The sequence below is a fragment of the Ziziphus jujuba genome, chromosome 4 (genome assembly GCF_031755915.1).
Source record: "Ziziphus jujuba cultivar Dongzao chromosome 4, ASM3175591v1".
Lineage (NCBI taxonomy): Eukaryota > Viridiplantae > Streptophyta > Magnoliopsida > Rosales > Rhamnaceae > Ziziphus > Ziziphus jujuba.
Window position 1 is genome coordinate 7,270,631 of NC_083382.1, and position 19,148 is coordinate 7,289,778.

General features: G+C 32.8%; 1 protein-coding gene and 2 pseudogenes across 1 annotated transcript; 1 reads left to right on the top strand and 2 right to left on the bottom strand.

Annotated features, from left to right (window-relative positions):
• The first annotated feature begins 1,312 nt into the window (after positions 1–1,312).
• LOC107416105 (probable purine permease 10) lies at positions 1,313–6,595 on the top strand (annotated as a pseudogene).
• LOC107416106 (probable cytochrome c oxidase subunit 5C-1) lies at positions 6,388–9,695 on the bottom strand. The gene is made up of 2 exons (XM_016024562.4): positions 9,534–9,695; positions 6,388–6,774 (listed from the first exon to the last, which is right to left on the bottom strand). The coding sequence occupies exon 2, from the start codon at positions 6,762–6,764 to the stop codon at positions 6,570–6,572; it is 195 nt and encodes a 64-aa protein (XP_015880048.1). The 5' UTR covers positions 6,765–6,774; positions 9,534–9,695; the 3' UTR covers positions 6,388–6,569.
• Positions 9,696–10,579: 884 nt separating this feature from the next.
• The window catches only part of LOC132803400 (chlorophyll a-b binding protein 7, chloroplastic-like), a 30,672-nt pseudogene continuing 22,103 nt past the window's right edge, over positions 10,580–19,148 (bottom strand).

The following is a 19,148-nucleotide window of genomic DNA, read 5'->3' on the forward strand; positions in this document are numbered from 1 at the left end:
AAGTACTAGAGAAGAAATACAAGTTTAAGGACATTAATTTAAGTTAACTCTGTATATACAATTTATCTTCCATTTTTGTTGTGGTATTTGGGGTAAGCTCACCAAAAAATGTATTACACAGAGAAAAAATGGTGTGCCCAACAAAGTAAAAATGTCCACATTTTGCTTTCTATATGCTACTCACACATTATGTATATATGTATGTATTCTTTACCTTATTTGCCTTTCCTTATCACATTAGTCCTATGGAGTTACTAGAAACGTTAAAAATAATTAACCAATTAAAGAAGTTAAAATAATATGTCTTTGTTGTATATGAGACTAGTGGCACATATTCATCATTTTATCACTTCTTATCTTGTTGAGTTCTTCTCAAGGAAACTTCTGGCTGTAGTAGAATTTTAAAAGTAGATTCTTAAGGATAGAAAAAATAACAATAAAGAAAACAAATATTTTAATATAGAGCAGGGGGAAAAAAAAAAAAAAAAAAAAGTACCCTCCTAGCTTTTTGCAAGAATAGTGGGTAATTTTTTTATTCACCAAAAAATAAAGACTGGTTGGTAATTTGGCAAAAGAATTACTTTCTTCAGCTCATCTTATCTTTATTACTTTGCTTCATCGAGAAAAATAAGTATATTCTGAAATATAAACATTTTTTGGTAGTCAATTAGTCATGGATAAAGCTTAATATGTAGGAGATGGTGACAGTTCTCAATCAAAAGTTTGATACTATTTTTCTTTTGTTAAGACTCATTAAATTTTCTTTTCATTAGTAGTTAACTGAAAATTAGGAAGTTGTGAAATGCCAATTTGATTGCTTCATACTCATTGCATTATTATATATATATATATATATATATATTGTGGAGAGTATTCCATTATTAGACTTTACTAGACTCTTTGTAGTAAAAGTGAAAAGAACAAAAAGACTGAAAAGGAGAAAAATATTGACCACAAAAATGACACCACGTCACAAAGGAAAAGGTTAAAAGTAGGCCCCACTTGGGCCCAGATTTGGGCAAAATCTGATTTGAAGCTTTGATGGACATTTCTAAAACTGGGCTACGAATCAAGATACTAAGGACCAAGAAGCCCAAATGGTAGATCAACATACACTTTTCTCTATGCAATTGTCTGGAAATTTGTAGTTGACCAGAAAACAAATCTATATAGATAGAAAATTTTAAGTGACAAAAGGTTTCTCCAAAAAGGTTAGTCCAGGAATAAAGCTTATTATTTTAAATGTCATACTAAAACAAAAAAAATAATAATAATAATTGCTAAAAAAAAATCTTAATTCCAGTGTATTAGTTCAAGACCAACGCAGTTTAATAAATGATTTTTGTTAAATAATATAGTTGAAGAAGCCAAATGGTTAGCCGTTTCAATTAGTGTGGTTATATCCCATCCGGTTTCTGAAACAATATTTTAACATTAAATCACGTACGATCAAAATGACTTATTTTAAGGGAAAAAAGAAATAAATAAATAAATAACTTAATAGAATGAAAACCTAAGATAAAACTGTACACAAGGAATGATAACCCAAAAAAAAAAAAAAAAATCAAAATCAAAATCAAAAACAAAAACAACCTTTCAAAATGTTATTTGTCATTGCCTGCCATGAAGCTGACAGTACTAATTTCAAGTGTTTTGAAGTAGCAGGGAAAGTGCATCAGCTGAAAAGAGCAAGACCATTTCCAGTTTTTGTATGCACTGAGAAACGTGAGGGGTAAACAAGTTACAAACCCTTGTACTTGCTATGAAATTTTAATAGTTAATTTTATACATTTAATTTTAGGATTATTAGTATATTATTATCTTTCACATGCCTATATATTTTTGCAACTAAACTTATCTGGCTGACATTCCCAACTTTTAGAGTTTACCCTAAAAATAAATTAAAAGGAACAATAAAGACCTTGTATTAAGGCCATGATTTATTTCAATTAAAACCTCTTTCACAATTTTCTAACTTTGCAGGTTTATCTCTCTCTCTCTCTCTCTCTCTCTCTCTCTCTCTCTCTCACTCACACACACACACACATAACATTCCGATAAGATGTTTATTTCTTGGATGCTGACCTTTCATAAATTATTTATTTTGTTTCCCTCCATCCACACCTATCCCATTACCTTTGCCTTAAGTCTTCTTTATTCTAAGGAAATCATATGTTTATTATATCTATTAGACTTTATATAATAAAACATCAAGTACGTGACATTTTCTTTTGTTTTTTCTTTTACCCCAACTTGGGTAAAAATATTAAGGAAATGGGCTAGTGTTTGAGACCTTCTTTTTTTTTTTTTTTTTTTTTTTCCTTTTTTTTGGTGGGGGTAAATTATTGTGTTTGAGAGTTGAGGCTAGTAGTAATGTTTTTAGAGAATAGGTTAGGAATGAGAAATATGGAAGAATGATTTGATAAAACATATATATAATTAGTTTCCAAATCTCAAGAAAATTAGAGAGCACTGTGTGATACCATAATGCAAATTGCCATGTTGTCTGTTTTGGAGCTTTCAGGTATCAGCCATTTTCTTGGTGATAGAGCCGGAGCCAGCGTGAAAGCTACATTAAACAAATCCCAAATGCAGGATATACTCATTTCCCATCTGTATATACTACTTCCCTAGCTACTGTCTCCTACTGCCTATATATAATAATAAAAATATATATATATATTTATATGTATGGTCATGTCTCTGAAATCCTCTGATATTGAGCAGGAATTTTGGTGTTTATTTGTCCATTATTATTAAAAAAGCTCAAAAAATATGAAAATACTTTGTATCATCAATTTACCAAAAAAAACTCAACTATGACACAATTAATAGTATTCAAATTGAAAATTGGAATAGTAGCTTATCAGGTGGTGTATGTATGAGTTTAACACATGTAGTTTTGTTCTGGTAAGAAATATGAGATATGAGATTACATAATAAATGTTAAAGGTTATATCTTAATAAATAATTAAAAATTAAAAACGTAGCCGAAAAAGTTATAAATCTTACAATCCTTAGGACTTACCACCACATCAGTATAATTACCCTTTTTTTTTTTTTTTTTTTTTTTTTTTTTTTTTTTTTTTTAAATGCCGAAAGACTATATTTACCATTGTAACTAGGAAAATAATTCTCTGGCAACCAAAACTACATAATATAGTTGTGAATTAACATATATACTTTAACCAGCACACATCAACTGATGGATATCAATATCAATTTGATGGTTTTATTAAATCTCAACTTTCAAAACGATTCAAAAACTGCTTAAAAAAACCAAATGCTAAAATCGTTACATTAAACTGATGTAAACCTCACTCACTTCTAGATATACAAGTGGAAACAATTTTTAAGAAATATGGACACTCAAAAGCAAGTAAACTCATCTCCATTTATATGTAGGAAGTTATAATTGATAATATGTTACACATATCTCTCTGGTGATATGCAGGAGTTGTGTGTGTGTGTGTGTGTGTGTGTACATTAAACACAATAAGAGGCAGTCCAGAAACAAATTCTCATCCAAATTTATTGTATCCTAGTAATTAAATGAACCTGTCTGTCAATCATCTGTGTATAGTAAAAATCATGCCAAAAAGAATGACAGCCTATAATTTGGATCATCTTGAAAATCATGATGTCAAGATCGTAATAATGATGATCATACCACATACGTGTTAAAAATATACAACTACTTGGCTGTTATATAAGCTACTGATGAAGTTTCTGGACCATGGCCTTCAAAATGAAGCTTCTTCAGTAGGTTCTGGTGTTATAAGAGATGATCGCTAGGTACCTTGTAGTTGCATCAATCTGTCAAGTATAGCTATTCTTCTGTTTCAAGTATTCCCATTACCACTTTCTTATTTCCCTCAGATGAAGGATGCTAAAAAACTTCAGCAAGTCAATATTTTTGGTAATTATTGCATCCGAATACAGTCTCTCATAATTTTCACTGTCAAATTTTATTTTATTTTTCTCTGTTTTTCCTGGTGTTTTGCTTTTTTCTGTAGGAAGCTAAGCTAATTTAAGGGATATTGCTGTCAGAATTACATATTGTTTTAAGTTATGTCGAACTTGAATTAATACTAAGAGAAAAAAGTAATAAAATCTAGTAGTTCACAAAGAACCAACATATAGCAGACAACGGAAAAGAAATAGAACTTCTTCACTATCTTTAAAAAAGAAATACACCAATTAGAGAAGGTGCTGGGTGGTGTTTTTTGGGTGTCTTAGATAACACATAAACTTAATTTCTTATAGAATGGTATTTCCTACCGATCCTTGCCATTCTTCGTAGTATACCTGGTACCTGGCAAATCGGGAGGTGTAGCCTCAATGGAGACACTTTTTATATGTATGTTGGCTTTACCTTTTTTCAAAAATATGCATGTACTTGGTTCAAGTTTTCGTCCTCTTCACCAAGGAATATTTTGGTTGCTTTTGGCAGATCGCTTACTAGAAGGTTGGATCGGATGTCAACCCGTTTCTTAATTTCTTAATTGTTTTCTAACAGTTCAAGAAACGAAAGAAGAAAACTTGTCCAAGGAAGAGACAGTCAAAACACCACCCAATCCTCTGCCAGAGAAACTGTACATGGTGGTTTCGTATCATCTTCTTCACATTCTTTCTAATTGCAGGACAATCAGCTGGCACTCTATCTAAATTCTACAACAACAATGGTGGAAAGAGCAAATGCACCACAGAACTAGTGCAAGTTGTGGGATTTCCAATCCTTCTCTTTTCCTTCTCCCTCTCCAAATCCCTCTTAAAACCCACCAATTCCTTCATTCTACTACAACAAATTCTGAACACCACCATCTATCAATCACCATTGTTTTGGTTTATTTCTTCCTTGGCCTTCTTCTGGGGGGAGACACAGTGATGTATTCTTATGGGCTATGTTTCCTTCCGGTTTCTACTTATTCTCTCGTTTGTGCTACCCAGTTGGCTTTCAACGCTCTCTTTTCATTCTTCATCAACTCTCAGAAATTCACTCCATTTATAGTTGAACTCCCTAGTCCTCCTCACCATCTCTGCTACCTTACTTGTAGTCGGAGAAAGCTCAGGAGATCATAAAGGAGTTAAAGGAAAGTTTGCAATTGGGTCTATATGTGCACCCTAGCTGCACCTGTTACCTACTCCTTATTACTATCTCTCACATAACTCGCTTTCCGAAAGGTCCTAAAGGGGAACATAGTGATGGTTTTGGAATTGACCATGTTCATATTAGCATTTGCTACTTGTTTTGTCTCTTCGTTAGTGGGGAACGGAAAGGCCCAAAGAAGGAGATGAATGGGTTTGAGCACGGAAAGTTATCCTACGTCATGACTTTGATATGGGCAACATTGTCTTGCCAACTCTGCAATATTGGGTCAGTTAGATTGATTTTTCAAGTGTCCTCCCTTTTCTCCAACGTGATTAGCACAATTGCTTTGCCTCTAATCCGATACAGGCTGTGGGGTTTTTCCATGACATGATGGATAGGCTTAAGGTGGTGGCGATGTTGCTGGCAATTTGGGGATTTATCTATCTATCTGCATTATGTTGATGAATCTGAATCCAAGTTGGTGAAAAGAACAGATGCAGAAGAGGCTTCTCATAATTCTTGTACCCAATTATGTGGGAGTTACATATTAATAGTAATAATGGTCTTAATTCAGACAAATTGACCACAAGCCAGATTCACAATTTTAAGGAACTTTGCTATTGAAAGAGTGGGAGACTGTTTATATAAATGGCAATGTGCTTGGTACTGGATATATATATATTTTTAGTGTGAGAATGTGTTATCTTTGTGATATCTATATCCCTGACATCGTATTTGAAGATCTTCTGAAAGCATAGCGTTAGAGAGTTTAGGAATGTCTTTCCTAACGTGTGACATGGTTTTTGGAGACAGGAAACTCAACAAATATGTGCCCTTTTCTATGGCTCCCAGAAAAATTCTGTAGGCATGTTTCTTGTGTTGGGGGGTTTGATGTAGGATAAAAATGATTTGAGAAAAAACACATACTTTTATTATATATCTACATACACCGGCCAGCTTATGTTGTGCCCCATTGTCATGGAGCCCAGTATATATATATATATTAATAAAATATATGAATTTATCATGCATGATTTAAACTCCCTGGTCCTCCTCACCATCTAAGTCACCCTACTTTGAAGTTGAGGGAAGCTCAAGAGACCAAAAAGGCGTCCAAGGGAAATTTTGCAATTGGGTTTATTGACACAACACTGTTATTGCAGCTGATTCCATCACATTAGAACAAAATTATCAAGTTTAAATTGCAGAAACAAAATGGTGCCAAAGAGGAATTATCAAACATAAAATCTCAGCTCAAATCCTAAACGAAACTATAGCAATGACACTAATGATGATGCATTTGAAGATGTGAAAATTATCAATTTCTATACTTTAATCGACAACTCAGTTCAAAAAATTTATTATTTCAAAAATATCAAACTAAGCAAAGCTCATATTTAGGTTCGACACGACCCAAATGGGAAGAGCACAAAAAAAAATGATTGACATTAGGATGATATGACAAATAAGAAGGAGCTTATTCTTCTTCGGCCACAACACTGATCTCACCTTTATCCAGCATGTCATAAAAGGCTCTGACCTTTCGCTGCTCGTTCCAGTGATGCATTTTCCAGAGGCTACCAGCAGCCAAGGCAAGTACCATGCCAATGCATAACTCCTTCACAACGCTTGGTCCTTTCAGTGTGGCATGAGCAACCTTGTGGCCTGCCATTTCAATTACTCTGCAAATAAATTTACCAAAATTACTTTCATTATCTTTTCTTCTGTATAATCGACAAATTATTATTAATTTTGAAACCACTCAAACGACTAGAACAAGCATTGGATTAACAGGGAATAAAGATTTCTACTCTCTGACAAATATATTACAACTTAGCAAATAGAATAACCTATTCCCCAATGCTGGTTAAGTTTGGTAACTAGAAAACGAAACAAAGCTGCTGTTTCCTTCTTCTGGCCAACTGTTATGTCAATATATTAAACTCTGAATTTTCATAACTTTTACAGAAAAATAAGTAGAATCAAAATTTGTCCAACATTAAAGCTTTCAATATTCTACAATAACCTATAATTTTTTCACCAATCAACTGAAAAATAAAAGTGAAATGAAATATTATCAAATTGCCTAGGAAATGTATAAAATCAGAATGAAACACAGAAAAAATAAATAATAAAAATAATAAAAATAAAAATCAGCCGCACATGTTACTACTTACTAGTGGTCCACCTTTGTTTGGATGTCCAATTTTGAGGAGGAAAAAAAAAAAAAAAATTGGAAGGATTTATACTTGTGTTGTTTGGTTTAAGAAAAAACTAGTTTTCAATATTTTGTATCTATCTGGTCTACCTAAATAACAAACATACTAACATAATAAATAATCCTAACATGCATATGTCCATACTTTGTTAATTCTCAAAGAAAGCTAGAATGATAAATAGCTATTATATAATAAATTGAATCTTCATACACTTAGGTATGATGGTGGAACAAAAACTTAAACTGGCCACCATATGAGGCCTTTCTAGCAATCCATGTTACAAACAATGAAAAGCATATTATATATACAACTAAAAGAAGTGAATTTGGCAACTCTAAAGTTAAGAGCAAACAACAGAAACATTTTATAATGAAATATAATTGACACATTGCACAATCCTCTAATCCATAATTATGCCAAACAGTAATAGAATGCATTGCCATTTACATGAATGTCCATTTCTAAAGGGAAAAAAGATTACGGATTTACTCTTGTCTATTGTCAAGCAGCATGAATGACTCAGGCTTTCTCAAAAGTTAATTATTCTAAACAAATTATCCATTTCGCAAATCCAGTAAAACCCAAGAATAAATTTCTTCACAAAAACACAGTTTTCATAACCAATATTAGGCTAGCATTGGAAGTTGAATTGATTAGGACAAGGATAAAGATTAAATTACACAATAATTAAACAAAACACAAATTTAGATGTAGGAAAAAAAGAAAAAAAGGATAAACCCCATCCCCCCTCTCCCTCTCTCTCTCTCTCTCTCTCTATATATATATATATATATATATATATACACACACACACATAATGTATATACAAGAATACTAGTATGGATGAAGTCGCCCCACCATTTGGTGGGCAACAGCCCATCAATCACCGACTGATGTGCATATATATATATATATATAACTATATATATGTATATATACATGATGCGCAAAAGAGGATGCTAACTTGAAGACATCGTGAAGATACACTATTGCAGGAGTGTCCTCACAACGTCTACAAGTTAGCATTCTCACCTAAGCCAAACTGCATATATATATATATATATATATACACAAATATAATGTATATACAAGAATACTAGTATGGACGAAGTCGCCCATCGATCACTGACTGATGTGCATATATATATATATATATATATATGTATATATACATGATGCAAAAAAGAGGATGCTAACTTGAAGACATCGTGAAGATACACTATTGCAGGAGTGTCCACACAGCGTCTACAAGTTAGCATTCTCACCTAAGCCAAACTGCATATACACACACACACACACTCCAAGGGCCACAATCTCAAACCAACCTTAAGGGAAAATTTAACTACAGCAGAGCCTGGACGATAAAAGTTAACTAATAAACCGAAGATGCAACAGATATGCGTCTTACAAGGGAAAAAAAAAGATGATGAAAGTGTAAAGATATAGATTTCAAACTACCAAAATAAAATGATGAAAGTAATCAATATAAATGAGTCGCAATGCATATCTATCATCGAATGGAAAGCCCAAAAAAAAAAAAAAAAGAAAAAGGAGAAATAATTTTTGTGTAAAAGGAATTACAATAAATGTTATTAACTTTTATTTGTTGGGAAAAAATCACAAGGGAAAGGTAATATAAATATATTGCTTAAGCCAATCAAGCCTCAAGCACATTATACTGGTTTAGTTGCAATTATCACCAGTTTGCTCCAATAATAATAGCCTTGTTTCCCCAATTAATTATTTTCTTCTTATTGAATGTTTAGAATACCACTTATCTTATTTATTTATTGTTTGGGTTCTACAGAACACCTATCTATCTTTTTTTTTTTTTTTTTTTTTTTTTTTTTTTTTAAATTGAAAGGGCAGCAGAAAATTTGCCTTTTTTTTTTTTTTTTTGGGTGTAATAAAAGAATTTTTTTTTTTTTTTGGGTGTAATCAAAGAAATTATTAATTTTATAAAAGCAGATAAGAAACCATATTTATGGTTAATACACTTTTCATTAATCTTCACCATGATTTACAATTAATAAAATAATAATTGACAAAATTTTATTAAAAAAAAAAAAGAAATCTTAGATATTTCACATAAATCTCAAACTAAATTAATTAAAATCACCCAAATCAGATTCCTCGATAACTTTCTAAGCCCTCGAAGCTTTTTTATTTTTTTAAGACATCGAAAAAAAAAAAAAAAAAGGAAGGACGATATAAAAATTTACCAGAGGAGTATGCGAAGCGAAATCGGAGGTAGACACAGACGGAGGGAAAAGCTGGGAGAGTCTAGAAACGTCGTCGTTTCTTCTGTGTTTGATGGTGGAGTAAAAGCCAGTGGGGTTGGGATGCGACTACCTTACGATTTCGAACTGGAGAAGAAGAGTAAAAAGACGGAAAAGGGGCTTGAAGAAGAGTAGGATAGACGAATACAATTGTAATTTCAGTTGGGTCAGAAAATTTTGGGTACGTGTAAAGTCAAAATCCATTATGGAAAGTCGGGGTCCAAAAATGTGTGAATTGAGTAGGCTGGCCCAATAGTTTAGGGCTAAACCAATGACCCCGAACGATCTCATTTTGCAGTCTGCTGTTCGTCCTCGCACGTTCATCATCCAAATGGTTATATAAAAAGGCACAACATATCTTTCAAAAAAAATAAATAAATAAAGGCACCACATGTAAATTGGCATTTTATTCTCTTTTTATATCTTATATACGTATATTATATACATATTTTGTGAAAAATCATTTAGTTGGTCTGAAAGCAAATAATGAAAAATTAAAAGACAAATTCGAAATTATCTTAAATAATTTATAAAATTAAGCACTTATAAGTTTTTTTTTTGGCTATAAATGATTATTATAATAGTTGTTAGTCATACATATATAATCTCTTTAATAAACTAATATATATATATATATATAATTTACAAAATCTCAAAACTCATTTAGCTTTTTTATTTTTAAAAAAATAAATAAATTTCAAATATTTATCTTTTAATTTTTTATTTTTTTCTTTTTAACTCTAGCTAGCAGCTACGTGTAATTTCAAATATTTATAGCTTTGCTATGTGTAAAATTTTAAACATCTTTCTATTGAATCAACAGGTTTCTATGAGGGGAGTCTTCTATTATAACTTCATCTCTTTATATCTACCAGGATCATTATCTTTTATTAGTTTGAATTCAAGTTAGTGGAGAGAATACATGCACAAGGAGATTTTTTTTTTTTTTTTTTTTGGAACCACAATTCTTGTATTCAATATTTTGGATGTTATAAAAATGAGTAATATATAAATAATAATAACAATAATGGTAGTAATTTAAGCCAATTAACACACACAATTTGCCCAAGGAGTATTATCTCTCTCTCTCTCAAATCAAATTCACTTCCCAGGTACAAAGTTTGTGGCATATGCCCAAGCATTGTTGTTAACAGGGTCAGCCAAATGATCAGCTAGGTTTTCTAGAGGACCTTTTCCAGTAACAATGGCTTGCACAAAGAACCCAAACATGGAAAACATGGCCAACCGTCCATTTTTTATCGGGGAATTTGGCCCAATACCCTTGTTTTAAAGGCTCTAATGAAAACTACCCACCCGTTTCCAACCTTTTTTGTTTTACCCTTTTATTTTCAAATATCCCCATATTACCCTTTGCAAATGTGAAAAGAAAGAGTGAAGATGTAAGGTTACGCCATTTTTCCCCTAAACGGAGCACGAAAAAGAAGAGGAAGAGAAAGTGAGAGAGAATGGCGAAGCGTTTTGGGACAATCGGAGTTCTTCAGGAGGAGTAGCGAGTGGACAAAGCATCCAAGGCTCAGCAATCAGCTTTGTCATGCCCTTCTTGGTCTTAGCCTCAGAGTTGACGAGCTGGTCTACAACAAACTCCTCCTTCCTCTTCTTCTTCTGCTTCTTCTTCTTCTCACCACTCTTCCCATTCCTCTGCTTCTCATTGACTTATTGAGACAACTAGAACAATAACCTCATCAGGTGACGATGATCATTCAGCCCCCTTAAATCTTCTTTTACTTTTTGTTCCGTTCAGGTTTTTGGGTCTGCTTTTACTTTTGTTTTTATTAGCTGTTCTGGAAATTTTGTTGATTATTACAATTGAAAATATTAAGTTAATGGATCTTATACATGGGATATAGTAATTATTAATTACTGAACTTGTTTTTAGAATGCTATTATTTTTGGGTTTTATTATTTGGGGCCAAAATCATATGCATTTTAACTGTTTGTTGATATGTTTTATTGGGTTGCGTGTGTGTGGTAGAAATTATATAATGCTTTTGCTCATACAAATGAAGAGAAAATTTTAGTAGTGAAGCTATTCCATAACCTGTTCTGTTAAAGTCTTGGATGTGTCTATATGCTCAGATCTTCCTAAGATCTTATTATTGGCTATTTCCTATACGTCAATTACGAATTTCAATCTCCAGTTCCTCTAATCTAAGAAAATTTTATCATATATAAGATATACTTTTAATTGGTATTTTAGGATGATGGATCTATTATATGTATATTTTCTCTTTCTGGAAGTAATGCCCAAGATGGACATTTAGCTGCTGGTCGTAATGGTGTAAAGCGCCTCAGAACTATAAGTTCTCATCTGTTTTACTCTTTGATGTGATTAGTATTTTTCTTGAGAAAGTTCTTATTCTCTTTGGTTTCTTGGATTGGTTTAAATATTCTTCTATTTGCAATTTTCAATATTTTGGTTGCTACTTTTTTGAATTTAGATATTAGCGGATTGATGCATTGTGGATTTTCTTGTCACATACACCTATCAAAATCAAAGAGGGAATTGATATGAAAGATTCTCACATCCCTGAACTTTGAAATCCAATAATCTAATAAAATTTAAGTGTAATATTTTTGTAAAAAAATGTTTAAATTTTTGATTTTATCAAGCATTAACTCAACATGGTTGTTTTTTCAGAGTCCATAGATTTTGTTTGATAGTATGCCTATTTTTCTAAAGCTTTAATACATGTTTTGTTTCCCTGTCTAGCTACTTTATCCTTCTGTTACTAGCCTTCTGTAAAGGAATTTTTCTGCGATACCTACTATTATAAAAAGGTCACATTTGTTCTTTTCAGGTCAAACAACCAAATATTATATCATTCCTTTATAGTATGGAGACTAAAACTTTTTGTGGTAATACGACAAAGGTTGCTATCTATATTGTCATAGAGCCTGTTGTTCCACTATTAGAAAAGATCAAGGAACTAAATTTGGAAGGTACATAAAGGTATAAACAATCTGGTCTTCCTGGTTGATATTGGTTGTTTGATTGGATTAATCTGATTGCATGATACACGTAATTCTTCTTGTGCTAAAAAATGTTTAAGGTACTTGCATTAATGGTGATAGCATGTGAAGAATCTTGGAGAATTTAAAACTACTCTTTGACTTTTTCTTTTGAAAATGGGAAATCTAAATCAATATTAGCCACCCGTTTAGTAGGTTATTGGAAACTCTTCCTGGCCAACTTGGTTTCTTTGATTCATTTAGAGAATATGTTCTATCAGTGTGATGTTAACTTTTGTTTTAGTGCTTCTCTTTATTTAAAAATTGAAATTTCCATCTAAATGCAAACAGTAACACATAATATCTTTTGGTTTCTTTGTATGATTGTGCATACATAGGACGTGTGCCAATCCTGTTTATCACCATCTTGAACAATTTTGTAATGATCCTATTCAAAATGGTTTTCAGTGGTTTGGCTAGGAATATAGATTGAAGAAAATGGAGAGGAAAGTGAAGTAATAGAACTCGACTACAAAAACTATTGTCAAATATTTGTTAAGGCTGTTGAGTGTTTGCACTGATGCCTTTTAATGTTTTCTCCAAAATAGTTTTGTCCTACAAATAATTGGAATTCTGAAGCTGTTGTTAATTAGATTTTCTATATCTATTCTTCAAGTTTTTGAGTCCACTTTCAGCTGTTCCTTTGGTAGCTTTAGTTGGATTTGGGCTCTACGAGTTAAGTTTTCCTGGGGTAGTGTTATTCTGCAGCATTAATCATGGTTTACAAAGTGAATTGTTTAGTGATACTGTTTTTAGTGCCTTTCTTTGAGTTCTATGAATGAGTTTTTCGATTTAAAGTATTTGCATTCGTAGCGCTTCATAACACTTAATATCCAATGTAAATGCACTTTGTTTTTCCTTTATTTTTTTGTATCAGCATGCATTTTTCTTTCTATTTTTATTTATATTATTATTATTACTTTAATATCTTTTATTCAAGTAAATTATTCTTGTGTCAAAGAGATCCTTCACAAATATTGTTCTCCATTTTCTTTGTTGATATTTTTTGTATTTATCCCCTTCTAATCTAGTCATTTCTCATACATGTTTATTGATTTAAACAGTCCATTGGGGCTTTCATTTATTGATTTAACTCAAACTCCAGTTATGATGTTGTGGAATCATTTCCCTTTGCACTTCATGTTAAAAGATGCAATGATAGGTTAATGTATGATAATAATAGAAAACTATGGGAGCTATGCAAGGAAGATATTTTATATGAGTTCCTCGGTTTGGCTGCGAATCAATTATGCTTTTTGGAAGTTAGCCACCACTATATTATCTATTGTATTGACAAATACACACACATTAAGGGGAAAAAAGCCAAGAAAAGATATTAGAAAACAGGCAAAATCACAATGAATGTAAAATAAGGTGTTCATATGAAAAAACGAGTAAACCAATTGAAATTGCACAAATAGATATCAACATTTACATGCACTTCAAAATTTAGATGTTGCTTTTCCTCATTTCATCATTAGCCAGACTAAAAAATTTAGATGTTCTGAATTTTGGAGGTCCATTTGGTTCCTATATTGGTCAAAGTAGTGCAATAGTATTATTACCTATATTCTTCTTGTTCAGTTCATATTTGCTGACCTTCAAATTAAGGTCAACATTGAGTTGGCATTATCTGTATATTTGTACATTCTACACACAGGGAGTTGGCATTTTGATCTCTGACTTGGTTGGAACTATTAATGGATCCTCATTATCTGTATAACAATGTTCAAATTAATATCTATGCTTTAGCTTTCTACTTTATTTTACCGAACCACAGAATTTCCACCTTTATCTAAGAACCTTTTTTCTCCTGTGCACTTAATAACTAGTTTTTAGGATTTTAAAAATTAAGCAATTTATTTGTCACATGTTCTGAAACATTGTTAATTTTTAAGAAATCCTCAATCCTCCCTGCCATTTGTTATGTGGGATGAACTTTTTTCTCTTTAGGGTGAAAGGAACTGGTGGAAGATTATTCACTCAATTGTATTTGTGTTGTCAGCATATTATGATATCATGAAGCTCTTTCACTTTAGGTTTCTATTCAAAATTTTAAGGACCACAAGGACCACAGCTGTTGTGGTTTGGATTATTGGTAGGTCCATGGTAGGAGCCGCATTTGATGATTATTATCTTCTTGGGGACATATTAAATGTTTTATATGAGAAGTCCACTTGCTGTTGATATTTTATGATATCTAAATATCCACAGTTATAGTCTTTAGTTAACTTTTAATGCTTTTATTATGTGATTACTGTGTTTAATATTATATTGGTTTTGTTATAATTTAGCAGTTTTTTTTCCTTGCGTTAGAAGGCATGGTCTACTATAATTATCATGAGGAGGAAGGGCAATAATAGAGTTTGTAATATTTTTGAGCTGTTTTGTTTGCAGACATGATTGAAGAATTAATCAACAAGGGGTATGAACGTCGAAATAACGCAGCTGCAATGCAAACTCTTGTTACTAATTGGTTGGAAAATATCATGCAAGAGCACTCAAATAATGGCAGAGGCTTACGTGTTATTCCATTGAACTTATACAAGTTTCAAATTGTTGGCTATGGCATGTTCGTTGGAGTAGTCAACTTAGAAAATAAGACATGCTCATGCAAGGAATTCGACATTGATGGATTTCCTTGTGTCCATGCAATTGAAGCATGTAAGCATCGACATATTTCTCCATATATCCTTTGCTCGGTGCATTACTAAGTTGACTCACTCTGTGACGCATATTCGGAAACCATATATCCACTTGGAGATAAATGTCAGTGGTATGCTCGAGATGATGTCATAAAGCAGCTTGTACTTCCACCTAAGATTGGCAAACAGTCAAGAAGACCAAGAAAGAAGAGGATTCAATCTCAAGGAGAGGAGCATCTTCAATATAGATGAAGGGGATGCAAACAGATTGGTAACAGCAGCCGATCATGCTCGGCTGCCATACCTCTTGATCGCACTACCAACCAACAGCACCATTCAACTGAAGGACCATAAATTGCTCTACGCTATATTAAGCCAATGGGGGCATGTTATGCGGTATTCGTGTGTTATGCAATGTAGTAGCAAATGCAATTAGTAGCTCAACCGCTAACATGTGTTTTGGCATAATAGACATTGGTTTTATGTGTTCTTTTGTTGTCAAATTCATCTATCGTATTGTTTTGATAACATGTCATTCCGTGTTCAGTTTTTGGTTCAGTTGTTTGTATGTTTCTTACTCTTGCATGGATGATATTACTGCCCAATGGTAATGACCGATGCATCATCGGTAATTGACATTTGTACACCATCGTAAAAGAATCATCACAATTCCATCCGGCAACTTCAATCATGTGTCTTCCAACCAATAACATGCTAAATGTAGCATTATTAATGATAAATTCTGACAAAGTAAGTGATCAAACGGCATTAAAAAATGACAATGTTCAATTTGTTTTTGATTCAAAAATTACCGAAGGTTTCGTCGGTAATTACCAAGACCCCCATGGCAATTACATTTTACAAATTTTTTGGGCCCCACAAGTCCTATAATGTGTGTTGAATGCAAAAACATGCATAATATGGATTCTAAAATTATCCTAAGGAGAAAAAATCCCAAAATTGCTTGAAAATTTGTCAAATTTTCCAAAAAAATAAAATGACTGTAGACCTTCGGTAATTCCCGATGAAACCGTCGGTAACCAACATATACCCTTTAGAAAAATTACCGACGGGTTTGTCGGTAATTACCGAAACCCCTATGGTTTTCACATTTTACCAATTGTTTGGGCCCCACAAGTCCCATAATGTGTGTTGAATGCAAAAACATGCAGAATATGGATTTTAAAATTATCCTAAGGAGAGAAAATCCCAAAATTGCTTAAAAATTTCTCAAATTTTCCAAAAAAATACGATGACTATAGATCTTCGGTAATTCCCGATGAAACCTTCGGTAATTTTTTCAGAGGGTATATGTTGGTTACCGACATTTTCATCGGGAATTACCGAAGGTCTACAGTCATCGTATTTTTTTGGAAAATTTGACAAATTTTCAAGTAATTTTGGGATTTTTTCTCCTTAGGATAATTTTAGAATCCATATTCTGCATATTTTTGCATTCAACACACATTATGGGACTTGTGGGGCCTAAAAAATTGGTAAAATGTGATTGCCATAGGGGTCTCGGTAATTACCGACGAAATCGTCGGTAATTTTTCCAGAGGGTATATGTTGGTTACCGATGTTTTCATCTGAAATTACCGAAGGTCTACAGTCATCGTATTTTTTTGGAAAATTTGACAAATTTTCAAGCAATTTTGGGATTTTTTCTCCTTAGGATAATTTTAGAATCCATATTCTGCATGTTTTTGCATTCAACACACATTATGGGACTTGTGGAGCCCAAAAAATTTGTAAAATGTGATTGCCATAGGGGTCTCTGTAATTACCGATGAAACCTTCGGTAATTTTTTCAGAGGGTATATGTTGGTTACCGACGGTTTTATCGGGAATTACCGAAGGTCTATAGTCATCGTATTTTTTTGGAAAATTTGAGAAATTTTTAACCAATTTTGGGATTTTGTCTCCTTAGGATAATTTTAGAATCCATATTTTGTATGTTTTTGTATTTAACACACATTATGGGACTTGTGGGGCCCAAAAAATTGGTAAAATGCGATTGCTATAAGGATCTCGGTAATTACCGACGAAACCTTCGGTAATTTTTCCAGAGGGTATATGTTGGTTACCGACGGTTTCATCGGGAATTACCGAAGATCTACAGTCATCGTATTTTTTTCACTTTAAGCAGCCAAGGCAGTCAAGTTATTGCTAATGGATCATTCATTGGTGCAGGTGACCTTTTAGACTTTTAACCTTCTAAGACCGGGGTATAAAAGATTTCTTTTCTGGTTTTCTATGAAGTTGAACTAGGTTTGTGTATGTTTTTATGTGATTGTGCAGGAGTCTTTTTGTCATTGTTTGCTAGGTCTATGCAAAGGGTGAAGAAACTTGATAAATTTGAGAAGATGATATGATCTTCCAATATTCAAGTGTATAAAAAAAAATTATTTTTATTCCATTTCAAAAATGTAATTTTATCCAACAATATAGTATAATATTTTACTTATAGATCCATTGTTGATATACCCATAATCTTTTATCCAACAAATATAATGTTTTACTTATAGATCCATAGTAGATATACCCATAATCTTTTATCCAACAAATAAATGATTGAATTGAGAATGACTTCATAACCAATTTTTTTCTGGGAAAATAAATGATTTGAGTTGAGAATGGCTTCATAACCAATTTTTGAATGGGAAATTGCTTTTCAGTGCAAGAGAAGGAAGATGGCATTTTCACATCACTATGTATATTGACCCACATCGACACTACAAACCATCCACTTATTTGACTTGTTCTTATTTTTTCTCTCTCCTTTGTCGTCAGTTCCTTTCTCTTTTTTCTTTAACAGATTGATAATAGAAATCGCTCGTTAGACATAAAGACCTAGTTCTAGATGTATTACCGGTAAACGCTGAAGAATCAAATTGAAATTTAAGCAATAATTCAAGAGTAATCTAGTACGTACAATAACTAGAGAAAGGATACAGAGCATGCAAGGCTTATGGTTTTTGATATAAAATGGCAGAATAAAGGAATGAAATACATCTATATATTACTTTGCTTTGGGGCCTTCGCCTGTATTTTCATTTTTGAATTAGAAAGAACGGGGCCTTACTTATTCTGTTCAGGGGGGATGAGAGACAAAGGAAGGGATCAGGGGGCTTTATGATTGGAGAAAGAGTCCAATCATTCCAATTTTGGAAGGAAAGTTTTTGCATGGCCACGGGACGTTCCACCACGCTTCTACACCAATCAAGGATCAACTCTTCATTCTTCATCGCCCATCCTTGTACCAAACACACGGAAAATGTGCCTTGAAAGTGATGGAAGTTGGAGGGGTGAAACGGTTACCAACAATTGCCAAATATGCAATTTGAGGCATATGATTATCTGACAGTTACCCTCACAAAGCTTGCGACTGCATTCAGCTCTAACATGCTCAAACAAATTTTTGTTTTGTTTAAAATATAACAGGATATGTAAGTAATTTTTTTTTATTTTAAGATTAAAATAGATATTGAGGGGTAGAAAAAAAAATCAAATGAAGGGGCAAAAATCGTTAACCTCCTCCCTATGAGGGTATTGGGCCAAATTCTCCTTTTTTATCTCCTTCACCTTTAGCTCAGCAAAAGCATCAGGATCATCAGCAAGCCCCAATGGGTCAAAGCTACCAACTGGGCATAGTGGATCCGTAACCTCACCGAGAGGCCCACCACCAATTCTGTAGCGGGGAATTTGGCCCAATACCCCCATAGGACCGAGCTTCATGAATTTTGCCCCCTCAATTCATTTCTTTTTTGATCTACCCCTTAATATCCCTTATAACCCTCGAACAAAAAATAATTACTTACATATCCTTTTATTTATTTTAAAATATAAAAAAAAAACACTTGGTGAGCGCAAAAACTCATGG

Bases quoted from the DNA above. Each gene is read 5' to 3' on its own strand.
- LOC107416106 (XM_016024562.4), bottom strand. From the start codon at position 6,764: ATGGCAGGCCACAAGGTTGCTCATGCCACACTGAAAGGACCAAGCGTT.